This window comes from Phoenix dactylifera, chromosome 12, assembly GCF_051530095.1.
Source record: "Phoenix dactylifera cultivar Ajwa chromosome 12, Ajwa_hap1_PhDact_Kaust_v1.1, whole genome shotgun sequence".
Classification (NCBI taxonomy): domain Eukaryota; kingdom Viridiplantae; phylum Streptophyta; class Magnoliopsida; order Arecales; family Arecaceae; genus Phoenix; species Phoenix dactylifera.
In genome coordinates, this window is record NC_143201.1 from 21,547,052 (window position 1) to 21,565,189 (window position 18,138).

Genomic DNA, 18,138 nt, shown 5'->3' on the forward strand with positions numbered 1-18,138 from the left:
GGTGTGCTTCCACTGAGTCCTTGAACTCCTACTTCAAGAAAAGCATACATTACATGTAAGCCAGAACATTCCTTTTGTTTCTTTATGTATATTGATGCGGGATTTGCACCCCGTCACCAGCAGAGTCCCCACCGATCCGAGCAGCGGAAGAGAAAGTGTCCCCCAGAAGGTATTGTTCGCTTTGGGAATCGGGTGAACCGGCACAGCGGCTGCCGCCATCCCTCACGGTTTTGCCCCGCAAAAGGCACCTCCTAAGGGAAGGGTTATTGAGCCCCCATTATATGGTACAGACCTTCCTGCTACACGGTCGATGTGGGACTAAATTCGGGAAACCTCCCGTAACACAGCCCCCCTAGCGGGGAGGTCCTGTGCCCGGGTCGGCTCCTTACTGGATAGGCGGAGGGCCGAGGCCCTCCTTCTAGCGCCATCTGATGCAGGATTTGCACCCCGTCACCAGCAGAGTCCCCACCGATCCAAGCAGCGGAAGAGAAAGTGTCCCCCAGAAGGTATTGTCCGCTTTGGGAATCGGGTGAACCGGCCCAGCGGCTGCCGCCATCCCTCACGGTTTTGCCCCGCAAAAGGTGCCTCCTAAGGGAAGGGTTATTGAGCCCCCCATTATATGGCACAGACCTTCCCGCTACACGGTCGATGTGGGACTAAATTCGGGGAACCCCCCGTAACATATATCATCCTTTTTTTCCTTAAAACATTTTGGAAGCAATGTTTTCATACCCTTTTTTTTTTTTTTTTTTTTTTTTTTTTTTTTTTTTTTTTTTTTTTTTTTTTGATGATGATGACAAGGGAGGCAAAAACTGCCACAGAAAGGCGTGAACAAATATGTGGATTAATAGGGGTCATACTGCTATTCCACATTAATTTTAGATTAGTGGGATTTTTATTTTGCATGTTCTTAGAAAGAAAGTGGTGAATATTTTCATGAGTGATGATATCGTCAATAAAGAGGTTGTCACGATAGAGGATATTAAGTAGACAAGAAAGTCACTACGTACAAGTATGCTATAATAATAATAAAAAAACAAAAATAATAATAATAATAAATAAGTATATTAATTATTATTAGTCCATGATAGAATCATTGTAGATGATTCTTGAGAAATCGATCATTTTCAAGCAATTGCTAACCTCATTATGATGCTAATTTATGTTAATGTATAAGTATTATTTATTAATGAAAAAGATTCTGGCTTGGCCATTGCCATGGTGGTTAAAGAGTTTCGGATGTGCAAGTCCTTTGGCAACTATATAATCCCTAATATGAGGTATTTAGTTCCTAGATCCTGCCATTTCTCTTTAGTTATTCATAATATGTTTTGTTTATCATCAGAAAAAGCTTCTAAACGAAACAGTTATTTCATTTCTTCCTTTGTCAAGTGGTATTATAAGCCTTTCACGTTGGATCACTGCAAAGCTACCCATTTGATGAAGAATCATTTGATGTATGTGCAGTGTGCTCTTACATTTGCACGGAAGAGTTTTATTTACTTTCTTCACAGATAAAAGCTTCCCACATTTTCAGAACTGGTGATCGTGGATTTGCTATAGTGTAAATGTCTAGAAGAATAAGCTTTCTACAAAAGCAAGAAATCTTTATACAAATTTAATTGATTGGATCATTTTTCTTATCAAAATGATTCCAATGAGAGGAAACTGTTGTTTAAACACTGATGCACACAAATTGATACATCAATGAATACAAAGACATGTGATGGTACGATGAAATGATCGTATGTCATAGTTATCCAAGTTGAAAAGTACGTAGTAGTTTGTGTTTCATCTATATTCTTTGCAGAAAAAATAATAAAAAATTTGATAAGTTCTATTATACAATTCAGGGAAAAATTATCAAGATTAAGAGTTTATTATGCAATCTAGGCATTGGATAGCCTTTCTTTTTTTTCCCCTTTTTTTTCTGTTTTTTTTTTTTTTTGATAAAAGCGCCATTTTAGTTCTCAAATGAGTACAACCAACCAAATCAAAAGAAAGAAAGTGGTACAGTGGAAAATAAATCTCATCAGTCCTAGTACAAGTGAACTCTCCAAAGTGTCGGACAACAAAGAAGGCAACTCAATCGGCAGCTCTGTTTGCCTTCCGAAACACATGTGCTGCGTGGAAAGTCTCTATCTCCCTAACCAGTCGACGAATCTCGCCAATCAACGAGTGTCCATCTCCGTAACGATCCACACTCCGTATCCAATCGATCACCGTGGAGGAGTCTCCCTCAAGGTGTACTCTATCAACTCCAAGGACTCTCCTCGCATAGAAAATGCCCTCTCAAGCTGCTTGAAGCTCCGCCTCAATAGCGGTCCGGCCAAGAATGTGCCGACCCCTGCCACAACAAGCATGCTGTGATGGTCTCTAATCACAAATCTCACTCCTCCGTACACGCCGTCCGCCGCCATCGAAATTAACTTTGAGATGACCAAGGGGTAGAGGTACTCAAGAAAAAAGGATATACCTAGGCACTATGACAGCATAACAGGTATTCCAGATGTCCCTGGCTATCCCAGAGAATCTCGATGCGGTAGCCGTGATGATCTCCACCGCATGACGAAGGGCCTTGTCCACAACCGATCTCGGTGCCAAACTACTGCCCTCAAAGATCCGAACATTGCTGTCCAGCCAAATGTGCTAGGCCAGGTATGCCCTCCTAATCCCTCCTCGACTGAGCCCAGTCTCCTTATGGAGTCCCTCAAATAGTGTAGTAGGTCCTTTGCTGACTCTAGTGCCTGTGGGAGAGGAGAAGAATAGCACTCCCAAATTGGAACGGCCTTCGGGCACCGAAGGATAAAATGGGTACTAGTCTCCTCAGAGTAAGAGCACACCTCACAGAATGGAGTGGTGCATACACTTCGTCCCACGAGCATCCTCCTGATCAGTAGGCAGCCTCAAGCCACCTTTCATATGAGTAGCGTCATCCGCAAATGAATCCACATCTTTCAAATTCATCCTATATCAATCTACCAAGCTGGATCCCCTCTGAATAGTGTATGAAGATCCCTGGCATGTGGTGCGGTAATATGAATGACACGCAGACACAATAGCAGCGTTGCTAGTTTAATTTGGTGACGTCCTTGGAGTTAATACCCAAGTTTGCGTGCCCGAGTGCCAAGGCTGAGGCTGAGGGCAGTGCTGATAACCATCATTAGTTGGTTAGAGCATGAGATTCAAATGATCTTACAACTAACAAACAAAGGTTGCTTTTCATACCAAATCCTAAATATTATTCCGATGAACAAATGGTTTGCGCGTCCCTTCGCAATGCCTACTCTTGTGATTTTTCTCCTAAAGCACATTTTCACCAATTGCTAGTACCGCAATAAAATGGCATGGAACTGGGGTTTGCTTTCAACATTAACGTGAATTTTGCGCGGTTGGCTTTCACTGCAAGAGCAAGACTAAAAACCTGCTGCTGTCTGCTTTATAATACAAAGGATAGCATTCTTGGAAAATTAGGTCGCTGCAAGATCGTATTTCATAGACTCATCTCAATGCGACCTTACAAACAGAAATTTTGTGTTGGAATATTAAGTTGCCAACCAGGGAGCAAAAATTACTTCAGAAAATTACCCCTACGAAAACATAGCATCGGTCCTTACCTGTTGAATTTGATTTGGCGTCGATATTAAGAAACATTCAGTACAGCAAGACATCGAGGACATCCTTGTACGATGTTAGTATGGTGCTCGGAAAATGAGACAGGTGAAATGGTGGCTGGAAAAGAGGGGGGAAAAGGAATGCACCAATGCTAATTCGCAGCACAGCCTTGCCATCTTGCTTTAAATGTCCCACGGAGGGGGATGAGGGGAGGAGTCTCGGTAATACCGAGATGCCTAAACAAGCAGAGGAAAACAGAAAAGCAATTGGATCATCAAACCATTGGGTTCCAAACTCAAAAGGGCATATTTTGAGGACACCGGGAAATTGGACAGCATAAATATTTGTAAACGGACACGAGAAAAAAAAAGGTCATTTCATAACTAAATTCAAACCTATAAGCATCGTTTTACATGGAAAGAAAACAAATTGGAACAGCCACTGTGTTTCACCAGCCACCTAGTTGCTTTCGACAGATATTACAAGCAAGTTTAGGCTGCATGGATGCACCATTCAGCAATTGAGTTGGATCTCAATCATTTTCAAATGTTCAAATTTGTACATAATATCAGAAAAAGCACGCGGGCACACAGAGAGGGAGAGAGAGACCCCACACAGACAGCCGTAAAAGAAAAAACCTATACATTTCTATCACCTTGTTTTGACAGGTTAGTCAAGCTTATACCTCATATACAAGCATGCGTTCCTCGATGGAGACACGGCATATAGGGCATTTCTTACACCTCTCAGAGCAAGGCCTGCATGATATCAACAAAAGACAATTTAGGATTACAACCAAATTCATGAGTCTCAGTTTCAATTTGTACACAAATTAGCAGACCACAGAACTGGAAAAGGGTCAAGTCTGGGTGAGGTGTGGTTCCAAAGACAACCATACTATATGCAAATCGGATACCAACATTTGTTGGATATGGCTAAAACACATATCAAATACTTATTTTAACTACCCTATAGGAATAATTTAATGAAGCATAATGCTCCGGTCCAACTCCAGTGGATTTTCTTTTCTTTCTTTTTTTCTTTTAGTTCGGGGTGGGGCATTGATGTTGCTGGGTTTTTTTTTCGTTGGGGAGGGGCATCATCAGCACAAGGGGATCACTGCAATTCATGGAGTTGGTTTGATACGCAGTGGAGTTGTGTCAAGCATCAGTACTGCATGATGCATGGCAATGGATCCCTTTATTTCATACCAAGGTTGGTCCCTAAAGCATTTTCCTTCAAGAAAAAACCCTGGATAAGTCTTTGTACCTGGAATAATTTTTTTTGAATACCTCCAGGATAAGAGAGAGGTTTCTTTATTCTCTTGTTCTTTTCCTTGTTTTGATGAATGTTGACATTTTAATGATAGACATTATGGTTGCTTTTAAAGTTCATGGTGTTAACGTTATTGTATGGAGTATATATTGCAATTTATATATTTGAAGTTGACTGGATGACTGAGTTTGTGGATGTTGACATGTTGTCCCTTATCTATGTCCAAAGTTCATAGAGCAAACCCAACCATTTCAAAGGGGTATATTGTGGTTTTCTTTGATATATATAACTTGTAGGTGGGTTGTCAAAGCTGTAGAAATTACCAGGGCAAGATCTGAGAAGACCATAGGGTTTAACATCATGAGAATCTACAAAGTTCTCCCAGGAACATGGTTTCTCAAGGCCATTGAGGTTGCTAGCATGGTGCTAGAGTGAGATTTGCTAAAGCCACAGGTTGCCAGATAGCAAGAGGGGATAAGAGAGAAGTGAGTGGCAAGAAGAGAGGAGAAAGAACGGAATAGGATCCAAGCACGCGGTCTGCCATCCCAATTGATGTAAAGATAGCTGGAGTGGAGAGAAAAATCGACTGATCAAAAAAAAGGGAGAGAGAGAGTCATAATGATAAAAATGGGAGTACGGAAGTTCGACGTAGGAATTTTAGGTAATCAAAATTATTCTAACACAGGAAATATAATATATATCAATTTATTTAGTATCATATAATACATAGATATTTAAAATTTTTGATTGATTGGACCTCTAACTAGGGTAAGGTAGGGTAGGGCAGGCTACAACCATTCCATACCCGAGTTGCATCTATTTCCATCCTCAAATACTAAAGCAAAGTCCAGATGTACTCTAGATGACTATCTTGTGTAAGGCCCAGCCTAATAGGCCTTGAGGCAACAGCAACCCATTTCTAGCCCTAAAGACCACACAGGCAAATGCAAAAAGAAACGTGATATATGGCAGATTAAAGCACATGAACATACTTGCAAAGAGTGCGGTGCCGGCAAGGAAGGAGGACCATGCATATTTCTCCCTCAAAGCAAACCCTACACAGGATCTTTTCCTGACAAGTGACAAGAATTCATAAGCACCACAGTCTCAGAGACAAAATTCTAGGAATTTAGCAGAGAAGATTGCGTAATAAATGGTGCAAGGTCAAGATTTTAACTAAACAGAAGGAAGAAAAATAAAGGAACTAAACAAAAATGGGTTGGCTTCAGCAACATAACGCAAAGTAACCAGGAAGACTGGACAACTTCTCAAAAACTAAAAAGCAAGCAACTTCGAAAGGATATCTGCAGTAGGAAAGTAGAACATACCATGAAAAGGTAAAGAACGTCACTCCATAATTCAATCACAGGAAAATAAGAATCAGAAAACTTAATTATTCATCATGGTGTTGTCATATACTGAACCATAGTCACCTCGATATTTAAATGACATGGATTATCTTACGACATCATAAATGCAAGTTGACAAGATTCAAAACATAGGCCATGGCCCAAAATAAGGGCATCCTATGCAATTTATTTGATGCCCTAATACGTTGATCTATGTATGTAGATGACTTTCATTCATAAAAGATTGAATTACATTACTGTGCCAGATATTGTCTCGTATACTGGAGCCATGTTAATCAAAAGTATTCTATCCTTGAAATAATGAATCTAAACATAAGTGATACATAAATTATTGGTTCAGTATGTGATTCCTTACCAAAACACACGTGTAAATATTTTCCAGGGATTATATACTATGATTGAACCACCATATATTGTAGTTGTACTTTCAAATTGACCAACACATTCAGCATCAATGTTCCATAATACATCTAAACAATTTTGCACATCATGAATAGGTGAAGTCAGGTATTTAATGAGAAGAACATCCATACCGGCACTGGTATGAGATGAGCATCAACTCTATTAATTTCCACAGAAACATGTTGTGCATGCCTTAACACGAAATCTTCCTTTACTAAATTCAAATATGCAATCAATGATGAAAAATTTTCAACTCATGTTTTGGCATAGCATGTTATAAAAGGAAGCAGAATTTAACAGACAAAATTTGATACTGTCAACAAACAAATCAAGATTTTTTTTGTTGATTGATAAACTCGGACTTTTGGTCATTTCACCGTCTCTTGTTTCTCTTTTTTAGCACTATTTTGAAGGGGATTATTCATAAAAAAATGACTAGGTATTTGTAAAGCTATTAAGAGATCTATTACTTTTAATGTTCATTATTTTACAAATAATAGATCTATTACTTTTAATTTTCATTATTGCATGCATCTTTATTTCTCAGTGTCACATATTTCTACTTGACGTACTAGGACTTCCATGTATCTTCAAGATATATAATCTGACACCAGAATCTATTTTTGCACCCATTCCCAATTCAAATAGTTGTGGTTTAATGGTTTTAGTACTAGTGTAATCGTGTGTTTATGCAATGGTATTTAATTGTTTTGCATGGTATTTTCAGGATGAACACCACAGGTACCTGTCCCAAGTCCAGACAGAAAAATTGGAGGCTTGACAGTAGATCAACAGCCAGTAATAAAAGGCATGTCAAACAGGAGAAAAAGAAAAAAGAAAGAGAGAAAAAAAAGAAAAAAAAAGACCCAAATAGTTGGGATAAGGTTCGATGGTTATCGCTGTCATTGTTTCAAGATGTGTCTACATACTGTATGCAATTTCTCAATCCATTTTGGCTTACTCCGTGTCCTGAGAATTTGGGGTTGAATGGACCTGACTGGTAGCTAGAGCTGTCAAATTAGTGCGCTGTTGGCGAGTTGCTCCTCTCTGACATAAAATTCAGCTAAAGATGGGCTGGATCAATTGATAAGGGAGCCAGACATAAGACAAGCATTTGAGTTCAATATACAAACAAGCTGAACACGAGCTAAGTGCAGCTTGCTCCTTCTCAGCTCAAAATAGCTCGAAATAAATATATAGATAAAAAACATAAGGATGAATATATATTATAATTCATTGTTTAAATGTAAAAATATTTTTTTTACCTTCTTAAACCTATTTAATTATAAATTTAATGTTTATGTAACTTCATAGTGCACTCCCATCTTTGCTATTCTGTCTTTTCTTTCTTAAAAACTGAAACCAAGAGGTGTGGATTTAATTAGAAAAGGAGTATCCATAGATGTGGAAGAGAGTAATCATCTCAGCCATTAAATCAAGAAGCTGACATGAGCCTAAGGCTTTAAGATAAAGAAGACCAAAGCGACCCCTAATTCTCTAAAATGAGTGACCCGCTCCTCAGCTCTCTTCTTCCTCCTCTCTGATTGTGATAACTAAAAGTGGCTACGGTGGCAATTTCAAGATTTAGCAAAGCCAGTCCTCTTCCTCACCTCTTCTCTTCTCTCTCTATCAGCATTGACTCGCAGATTTAGCAGCAATGGCTGACCTCTTTTTCACCATTCTTCTTATTTTACTACTGTCCCTCCAGCTCCTCTGCTGGCTGTCCCTTGTAGCTTCCCCAGCAGGGAACCTCATCCTTTGGGCCATATCCCATTCAAGCCTAGTCGATCCAAGTTTCAGCTGGCTCAGTAGGAAAAGAACTGACCTTGAGCTGGATTTCATATCTCAAGCCAAGTTCAAGTTAAGCATGAGCTATTTTCAAACCAAACCGAGCTAAGTCTAGCTTATTCATGTTCGTCTCATTTACAACCCTACTCCTTGGCAGAAAACCACACACCTAATTAAGAGCTATCTAACATAGTAGAGAACATGAAACATCACTGTCCCATCAGACATCATCTTTTCAACCATTTTCGTGATCCTTCTCTTTGACGCTAGTTTCTCCCTTTCATTCCTTTCTACCTCACTTGACAACCCTCTTCTCCTTTTCACCCAAACTCTCTTTCCTTTACCTTTACCTCCTTGCTTTCCTTCTCTATACCCTTTTGCCCCGCACCACCATGTCCTTTTCTTCTCTACCTAATTCCCTCCTCTTTCCCCTTCTTTTTTTCTTTGCCTTTTCTTTTCTAACTCCTCCACTATATCACTTCCCTTTTCTCTTTATTTCTTTTATTTTTCTCTAATTATTTCTATCTTTATTTCCAAGAATCAGAATCCACTTCAGCAAAAGTTAGAATTTTTGACTGAACCCCTGCATTAGACACCTCTTTTCAAATTGACAACAACTAGCAGCCTACATCCTATAGACACTGGAGGATTTATGACTTGCGATGCTCTTTGGGTGCTCTTTGGGTATTCTAGATCCATGCGCATCATAAGACAAACTTGTGATATCTTGGTGGATGGTGGGGGTAATTTATTGTCTTAAAGAGCATGTGGCTACCCATACAACACCACCACACTTCAGAAAATCAACATCCGGGGAAAAAAACTTATTTGGCAACTTGGACAAATCTAACAGTTACACAATGCAATGAAGTTTGAAGGGCTCCAACCAACCAAATAAACAAATTGGATCACATGGGAGTATCATTGGGTCCATCTAGTGGTAGGCCAAGTGTTGCTCTAGAATTAAAATTATGTCAGGAAGAGCTTCATGGTGATAGGGTTGGCTTCAAGTTAAATTAACGGACAACTCTTAAAAGCATCTGCAAGTTAAATTTGAGTCAAATTAAGTAATAACTAATAAGAATTCAAGTTTTTATGTCATAAGTGGATCTCTAGAAATCTTGGTGTTAGGGAACCTTTGTTTAGGCACCACTTCAAAAGTTCTGGGTCAAACTTTTTTGTTAGCTTTTCGCTAGATTGTAGAGGGCTCCATGGAAACCCTCCTTTCTTGCAATGGACTCCATAAAAGCCACTCTATCTAGTCCTTATTTAATCTGTTTCCCCTTTAAAACCAGTCCATCAATGCACATCTACAAGCACCATATTCTAGACTTGAAGAGAAAATCTTCTCTTATATCATATTCGGGGGAAAAGCAGAATAACTTCTTGAACTCCTGATAGTAGGCTCCACATAAGAAATGAGCATCAAAAATTATTACTTGCACTATTTCTTGGTTCCATAGCTCAAATTTCCTTGAACATTGACTTATTTTGAGGAGGTATAAATGGGGAAAATTTCAATTAATTCCTTATATTTTTAACAAAATCGAAAACTCTCTAGATAGCTAAAGTCGGGCAACAAGTGGCTTCATAATGAAGAAACTTAAAGAGGTGTCCCTTACCCCTTTCGTAAAATCTGAAACATGGATATCGTAATAGCATAAATTCATGAATCCAGCCAGGTACACGAAGTGATAATTAGTCACACAACTAAGTTCTAGTTGCAAAAATGCATGAAATATTCATGGGGGATGATATAGTGGTGTACATATAATACACTAGTCCTGTGGTATATGTTGTATAGAGAAATTGTCACCGACTATATAATTAAGCTCTAAGGAAATCCCTTTGAACCAAGTTCGGTTGTATTCGTACCGAGACCCATATTGGTTGCCTGGCGTGTTGTGCTGTTCCGAGCCGTACCGATAGAGAGAAAGCCGGCAAGGAAGGGGGAGAGAGAGGAGAGAGAGGGAAAGTGAGCGAGAGGGAGAGGGAAAGGGAGGGGGAGAGAGGGCTCGAAAACCCTCACTCATTCGAGCCCTCTCTCAACCTCCAAAATAGATCGAGTAATAGATCTTCAAGTAGGTTGTGCAGGTTAAGAGGATAGACCAAAATATCAAGGGTATAGGCCGAGTGATTGTGGTATAGACCAAGAAAAATAAGGGCTATCGGCCCAGGATTAGAATACTAAAGAGCAGAATCCAAGGATGATCATTGCCATATCCATGACATGGGAGGATAGTCGACCTGCCCAAAAAGTGAGAAGAGAAGAATAGTGGCGCTACCTACCATGCATGGGAATAGTGTACCATGTGGCATACTAGCAAAGACAAGAGGCAGAACTAATTGATGGCACCCATCTTGCCACTAACCAGAATGTGAGTGGAGTGGTAGCACTACCTACCACTCTTTGCAATAGCAGCCCATATGGCACGCAATGGCAAGGACAAGTATCAAGGTAGTTAATGAGGGTCGCTAATAAATATCATATTGTAATGCTAAAAGTAGAGCACCATTCAACATATCAATGAATTCAATTTATCTTTAATTATCTTTATCATTACTTTTCCTCGCTCATAGTTTACCAAAAGGACTCTACCCTTAGGAGTAGCAATAACAATAATAGATTGCTTCAATCATAGCCCTAGCTACACCCTATCCTATCCAATCCATCTTTCGAATGGACAGAGTGATAATAACGAAAATCCTTGATGATCAAGATAACTAGACCCATGCTACTTTTATCATCTTCCTTCGATCATCCTATTTCAGGCTAATTCAATGCGGGTGAAGCACCTGCGCAACTACCCCAGCTTTGCCACTAGCTTGTGATCCCATCTCAACAGCAAAGAGAGAACATTATCACATGTGTTCTCTAAATCAATGAAAATCATATGAAGATCTTGTCTCCTTTCTCTGTATTTCTCTATTAACCTTCGAAAGAGAAAAATAGTCTCTGAAGTCGACCTTCTATGCTAGCTTCCAAAGTCGACCTTCTATGCATAAAATTAAATTGGTTTTTCGATATTTTGTATCACACCTCAATCTATGCTCAATCATTCTCTCCAAAAATTTTATAAAATGGCTCATGAGTTTAATACCACGATAGTTAGAATAATTTTGAGCATCACCTTATTCTTCAAATCGGTAATATAGCACTCTTCCTTCATCCATCTGGCATCTTCTTAGACTTTAAAATCTTATTAAACAGATTAATCAAACAAGTTACTCCTACATCACCTAAATACTTCCAAAGCTCAATCGAAATTCAATTAGGACCAACCACTTTTCCTATTTTCATTTTTTTCACAACCTCCCTTTACCTCAGATGCTCTACTTTTACATGTACACATAACATTTCCATCCTCCATGGAACTAATAAGACATTCTAAATTGTTTACATGACTTTCATTGAATAGCTTATCAAATAACGCCTCCATCTTCCTTTGATCTTGTCTTCCTTGATCAATTTTTTTGTATTTCCATCTTTGATGTATTTAACTGAAGTCAAATCTCTAGTTTGTCTCTCATAGTCTTGCAATCTTATCATTATCTTTCTCCCTCCTTAGTTTCTTGCGATATAACTCTTCATATGCTTTGAATCTAGCCACTCATATCGTCTTCTTAGCTTTTTTTTTCTTAGCCACCTTATAGCTTTCAAATACTTCTCTATTCCTACATTTAGGTAGTCTTCTATAGCATTTTCTTAGCCTCAATCGCCAATCGAACTATCTTATTCTACCACTAAGTTGTCTTACTGGATAACTATTTTTCTTTCAATACTCCTAATACCTCCATAGCCACTTTCTTGATACTGTTAGCAATCTCCTACATGGCATTGATTTTCCCATCTAAATCCCACTTACCTTCTTTAAGCATTCTATCCTTAAAAGCCATTTGTTTCTCTCCTCACAAATTCCACCTCCCAATCTTCAGGTTCTTATTTTCTTTAGCCCTTCTCTTTCATTTCCTAATACACATATCCAAAAGTATCAATTTATGTTGGAAGGTAAATTCTCACCCCGTATAACTTTACAATCTTTACACAAAACTCGATTAGTCTTTCTAGTAAAGAAGAAATCTATTTAACTAGTATTCTGCCTACTTTTAGAAGTTATCAAGTGAGAGTCCTTTTTTTTAAAGAAAGTATTAGCAAATACTAGGTCGTATGCCATCGTGAACTCCAAAATGCAATTTCCTTCCTTGCTTCTATCTCCGAAACTGCAACCTCCATTCACCCTTTGAAAATCTATATTATATTTTCTCACGTATCCATTCAAATCTTCCGGATAAATATCTTTTCGCCACTAGAAATCCACCAGAGTTTAACATGTTTGAGCATATCTCTATATGGATGTCTTAAATCGGACGTTTTTATAGCCCATATCTAGACTGGAATTTGTAAGTTGAGTGTTAAAAGAGCAATTCTTCCATATTGGAAGCTAATATCAAATATTTACCCATTTTAGTGGTTAATATCATTAGGGCCTCATTTTAAATAATAGAAAAGCCTCAGAAAGACATTAGATTAGTCTGATGAAGGAAACTGTGTGAGATCAAATGCAAGAAGATCAATGCATGTAAAAAGTCCATTGAAAAATAATCAAGCTAATAGAGCACTCAAGGGAAATGGACAGTATGCTAAGATATCCATACGCTAACGAAAAAAACACAGAACGGCAAGAAATAATTTTTTTAGGGGCTGTTTAATTATCAATCAGTCTCATTAAGGAAACATTGTATAATCCATGGAACAAGTTTTATGAAAGCAAGGGGAGAGTGGTCATTCCTAAATTCATATTTAAAATTTATAGCCAGTTAATTTTTCCCAAAAAAAAACACGTTTTCAGTTTAAAGAAAATAAACAAATGTTTTCATAAAACTCGTTCACTTTTGGTTTTATGTGACCTTGTTCAATCAGAACTTGAAAACAAAATAGCTTTCCAAATTCTATGATACAAGGGGACTACAGCAGATCAGATTCCATAGCAGTGAATAGTAATTAATTCCATAAACTTTTAAGTCAGGCTAAGAAGCATTACATGTTGGAGCCTTTCATACTCTTGCTGGCTATACTTTGTGATTTCAGATTGTTCTCCCAAAGCTGCTTGTAATCTCCAAACCTTATTTAAAGAAATAGTGGAAATAAAAATAAAATAAGTTTTTGAAAAGAATGTAGTATATCAAAATAACACAATGGTAAGTGTAGATATGCACCTCTTCAGCAAGATCCTTCTTAGGCATTTTCTTCACCACCTCAGGTGGGTAACCACAGAAAGTGTTATAACTGCATACCGCATTGAATAAACATCAGAGAGACACTAACTACAAGTGGCTCTGGGATTACATAATCTGTAGATCCACAGAGATCATGACTGGCCCTCCCCAATAAAAAGTAAAGAAAATAAAAGAATAAATTTCTATATTGCCCGATATTGGCATTGGCAATGGACCTAGAGAGAGACAAATCCAGGATTCTTTTCTCGGTGGGGGGTTTGGGGGAGGTTGACAAATTTCAGTATCAAAAACAATGAAATTCATCTATCAACTAATAGTCAAGCATGTATGAGACATTGCCATGAAATGAAGCTAGTTTTGGAATTGAATCCTTGTGATGGTGCTTTAGGGAATCAACAGAAAATTAAGCATAAATTATACATGGATGTATGTTAAGGAGATAAAATAGACACAATTTTTATCGGTATGGGCATAAACATGTATGGCATGATCGAGTACCAAATAGCATGATTGCATGAAGTAGCCTAGTTTTAGGATGGTAGGGCCCACACGTATGTGGTCTGAGAAATATACTTTGGTCCATGAGACCAAGGTTTTAAAATACAAGGAGCCTTCCTATGCCCCATTATCTGCCAACCAGGTGCAAATTGCCTGTATAATGCTGGATTGAGCCCCAATTGCTTGGTACCTAGTTGGATAGCTATAAAGTAGGAAGGTTTTAACTAGCGGTAGACCAGCAGGGAATCCCACCATTCTGAGTGTTGGGACAAGCCACAATCCCTAGAGTTAAAACAAGACAAGTCAAGAAATGAACAGGGATGGGGTGGAACATCCACCATCCTGACTCTTAAATGTTCAAATGTGGGGCACCCCATTCCATGAAAAAACCGAGACTTTTCCAACCCATGATAGTTAAAACCTTGGTATAAAGCACTTTCCCATGATTAAAAAAACTGAAAAAAAATGTTCATAATTGTCCCCCTCAGCACTCATCAATTCATACCCCCAATTCAAGCATGATCCACCCAATGTCATGCATACATGCAGTTCAAACTTGGCTCGCAAATACCAAGGAGCAGGGATGGAAAAATATGACCCCAACTCGGAAACCTAACCCAACATTATCCTATTTGGATCGGGTTTGCATCATGCGTTTCTCAATTGGAGCAAAGGTCATATTTTTTAAGTCAAAGTTTAGGTCATATTTTTTAAATCAAAGTTTACGTCATATTTGGATCGGGTTTGAGCACAGGACATATTGTTCAAGTGAAAGTTTAAGTGGGTCGGGTATGGGTTAGTAGTAGGGTATGCTGAACCGGTACCGAAAGCCGTACAGGTCGGCGACCGGACCGGTTTAGCTCGTTCGGTACCGTCTCGGTACCGAGCCCGTATCGGAAGAGCCCAGCCTGAGAAGAGGAAGAGAAACAGCGAGCGAGCGAGGGAGAAGGAGAGCCACGGACTCCTACTAAGGGCCATGGAGGGGCAGCGAAGGCCACGTGGACGCGGCGAAAGCCGTGGGGTCGAAACAGGGGACGCGGCCGCAAAAAAAAATTTGGAGATTTTTAAGTGAAGTCGGCAGAAGGTTTACCCACTTCACTTAAAAATTTCCAAAAAAAATTTCGCGGCCTTCGTCGTGCCCCCGTGGCCCTCCGCAAGCGTCCGCGGCAGCTGCTTCTCCCTTCCACCCCCGCTCGCTCGCTGTTTCTTCCTTTCTTTTTCAGCTCCGGCGTGCACCGATTTCTATGGCGGAACCATACCGGTAGGCCACTGGTCCGGTAAGGGCTGAACCGGCCAATACAAGCTAGTTCGGCATACCATAGTTGGTAAAGCTTTGACCAAACTTGAGTGATGAGGGTAGAATTCTATTTAAAATAGTTTAGGTAGGGTTCAATCATGATCTTTGGCAAGGATTTATTAAGAGATTGGACTTTCCCAATACTAGTTATTTAATTCATCTTGAAAATGAGTCATTATGAGTTGTACGGACTGGGTTAGAAATAGTAGGTTGTGGTCAAGGAATAAGCCTTGCAAGTTAGACTATGGTATGGGTTAAATGGGTCAAATTGGGTCATGAGCATCGACCCAAGGTGCGATGGGTCAAAAGGTTTCGACTTGATTTTGGATGGGGTTGAGTGTGGGTCAAGTTTTCATATGTTGTCAGTCCTACCTTCACCCAAATGAACCTGATATATTGCTACCCCTACCAGCACGTATTAAGGCCACCATTTATAAGTTCAAGATTGATAGGGAGCCGTTATGCCTGATATTTTTGGTAATCATATAGATTATAGTGGATAAGTATGGAAATAATAGATAATAGAAATTAAATTACAGGCTCAAAAATTTTGATATTTTACCGCCTATGTAGAACTTGAAATTTCGTAAAGATCATAACCCACCTCCAACCAAGGCTCTGTCATTGCTTAGAGATGTGATGACATATTATGTGAACTTCGAGAACTAGAATTTCTTTACACTATAGATGAGTATGAAATCCATCTGTGGAAAAGAACATGTTTGAGAACCCCTCCCCACTAGGACCATCTATGAACTAGACAACATCTTAAATACTTTTCTCCACTAGGTTGTCAATCCTAGCATTTAACTATATTACTCACCTAGTTTAATCTTTTTGTAATCACAGGTCCTTGCAACCAGCATGACGATTAATACAATTTAGGTGACTTTACTATTTTCTTCTAAAAGTTCCATGCCAAGTCTGAATGGTACCGAACAATCTCATTATTTCATCATTCTCCCATTGAAACTAGGGCTTTCCATACTATCCATACATTACTTCTGGGGCTGCACATTGCCCTAGATCAACTTGAGAACCAAACCAAACAGGCCCACTGGGTCTTATTGTTTGGGCTCGCATAGAAATCATTTAGGCTCCAATTCCGTGATTTTGTATGCCTGACAGGGCAAGTTAAGTTCTAGATCAAGAGTTCTGTACACCAATCTAACTCAAGCTAAGAGGATCCTAAGATGTATGATAGATAACATATTCATAACAAAGTTAAAATCTAAAACATATTACTTGTTCATTTACGCTGATCATTACTCGTTCTTAATGGGTCCTCTTGAACAGATCATTTTAACGATTTTTTCAAAAAAATATATATCTAGGTAATCTGAGAATCAAAAGGAACCAAGGTGGCCATCATTCAATATAGTTTAATGCCACTTGGTCTGGTTTTAATTCCAAGAATTGGAGCCCAATTAGGATAAGGTCAGTTCTTGATTGACAACTAACATTAACCAACCAATCTTGTGCACTGCTTGTTACTTCATCTTTACCAAAAGCAACCTTACTTTAACTGAATCGTCAACATAATCAGTACTTCCCCCATGGTATACAATACCGTACCAAACCACCGGTTTGGTCGGTATATTGTACCGTAACGACCACAAAATGGAATAGTTCGTCATCTCAGTATGGTATTTAGCACAAGCTGGTGTGAACTGGTCCTTACCAAGCAAGAACTACCCAAAGTCGCTTGATTCCGAGCAATCCAACCCAGTAAGGGGCCCATGCTGATTCAAGGCCTCAATAAGTAGGAGAGAAAGGGCCTAACGCCCTTTTCTCCCTCTATTTCAAGGTAAGAGAGGAGAAACAGTGGAAGAGGGGGGCGGAGAGTGGAAGGGTGAGGACAACTATTTCCCACTTCCTTTTTTCATTTTTTCTATTACATCCCGTGGACGGGTCGAAATTGAAAAATATTGGAAAATTATGCAAAAAATTTGTATTTGAACATGAAACTAAACATATGCATGTATATTGCTTTTCCAAATTTTTAATATAAATATTTTATAATTTAACATTATACTTAGTTAATTTAACTTGTATTATGTAGTTACACTACTCTTTAGGCATGTAACACAAAAAATTAAAATATACTATATGTAAACATAAAAAATGAACTCAAAACCTATTTTCCACTCAAAACTAAATAAAGAAAGCTCAAAAACCTTGAAAACAACCAAAAAAGAACATTGTTTGATGTATTGGTGTAGCTCCATATGGTATGGTATATTACCGGTACCATAGTATGTAGTTCAGCATCAAGACTACAAACCCTGCTTTCATCACCCTTATGAATGAATAACCCCCCTATCTTCGAATACTAGCATTTTCTTCACTTGGAGATTTCCAAATGTACTTTTCCATTCACAATCTCAGCATGCTTCATAAGCACCTTACCATTGATAAACATGAGCAACCAATAGCCACATTAACTAAATTAGTGGTATAGTCAATACTTTCACCACCCCTAGAAGAAAATCATCTCATAACTCCAGAGTTTTAGGATTATCTTCACTTAGCAATTCCACAATATATTATTCCAGTTTTCCACAATATCATTGTGGCTCAGTATTTGATGAAGCAGCAAAGAAAAGGGTTTATTAAAGAAAAAGGAAAAGAAAAGAAGGAAAATGATGAAGGAAA

At 38.8% G+C, this 18,138-nt stretch overlaps 1 protein-coding gene across 3 annotated transcripts in view; it reads right to left on the reverse strand.

Annotated features, from left to right (window-relative positions):
- Positions 1–3,974: 3,974 nt before the first annotated feature.
- LOC103701851 (uncharacterized) overlaps positions 3,975–18,138 on the reverse strand; it is a 33,477-nt gene continuing 19,313 nt past the window's right edge. For 2 of the 3 annotated variants that reach the window (XM_008784058.4, XM_039130113.2), the window contains exons 11-14: positions 13,668–13,737; positions 13,493–13,573; positions 5,883–5,962; positions 3,975–4,373 (exon numbers count right to left, since the gene is read on the reverse strand). In XM_008784058.4, coding sequence (XP_008782280.2) covers positions 4,295–4,373; positions 5,883–5,962; positions 13,493–13,573; positions 13,668–13,737 — 310 coding nt within the window. In that variant the 3' untranslated portion in view covers positions 3,975–4,294. The remainder of the gene's footprint in view (positions 4,374–5,882; positions 5,963–13,492; positions 13,574–13,667; positions 13,738–18,138) is intronic. The other variant, XM_088709062.1, reaches the window with a different exon arrangement.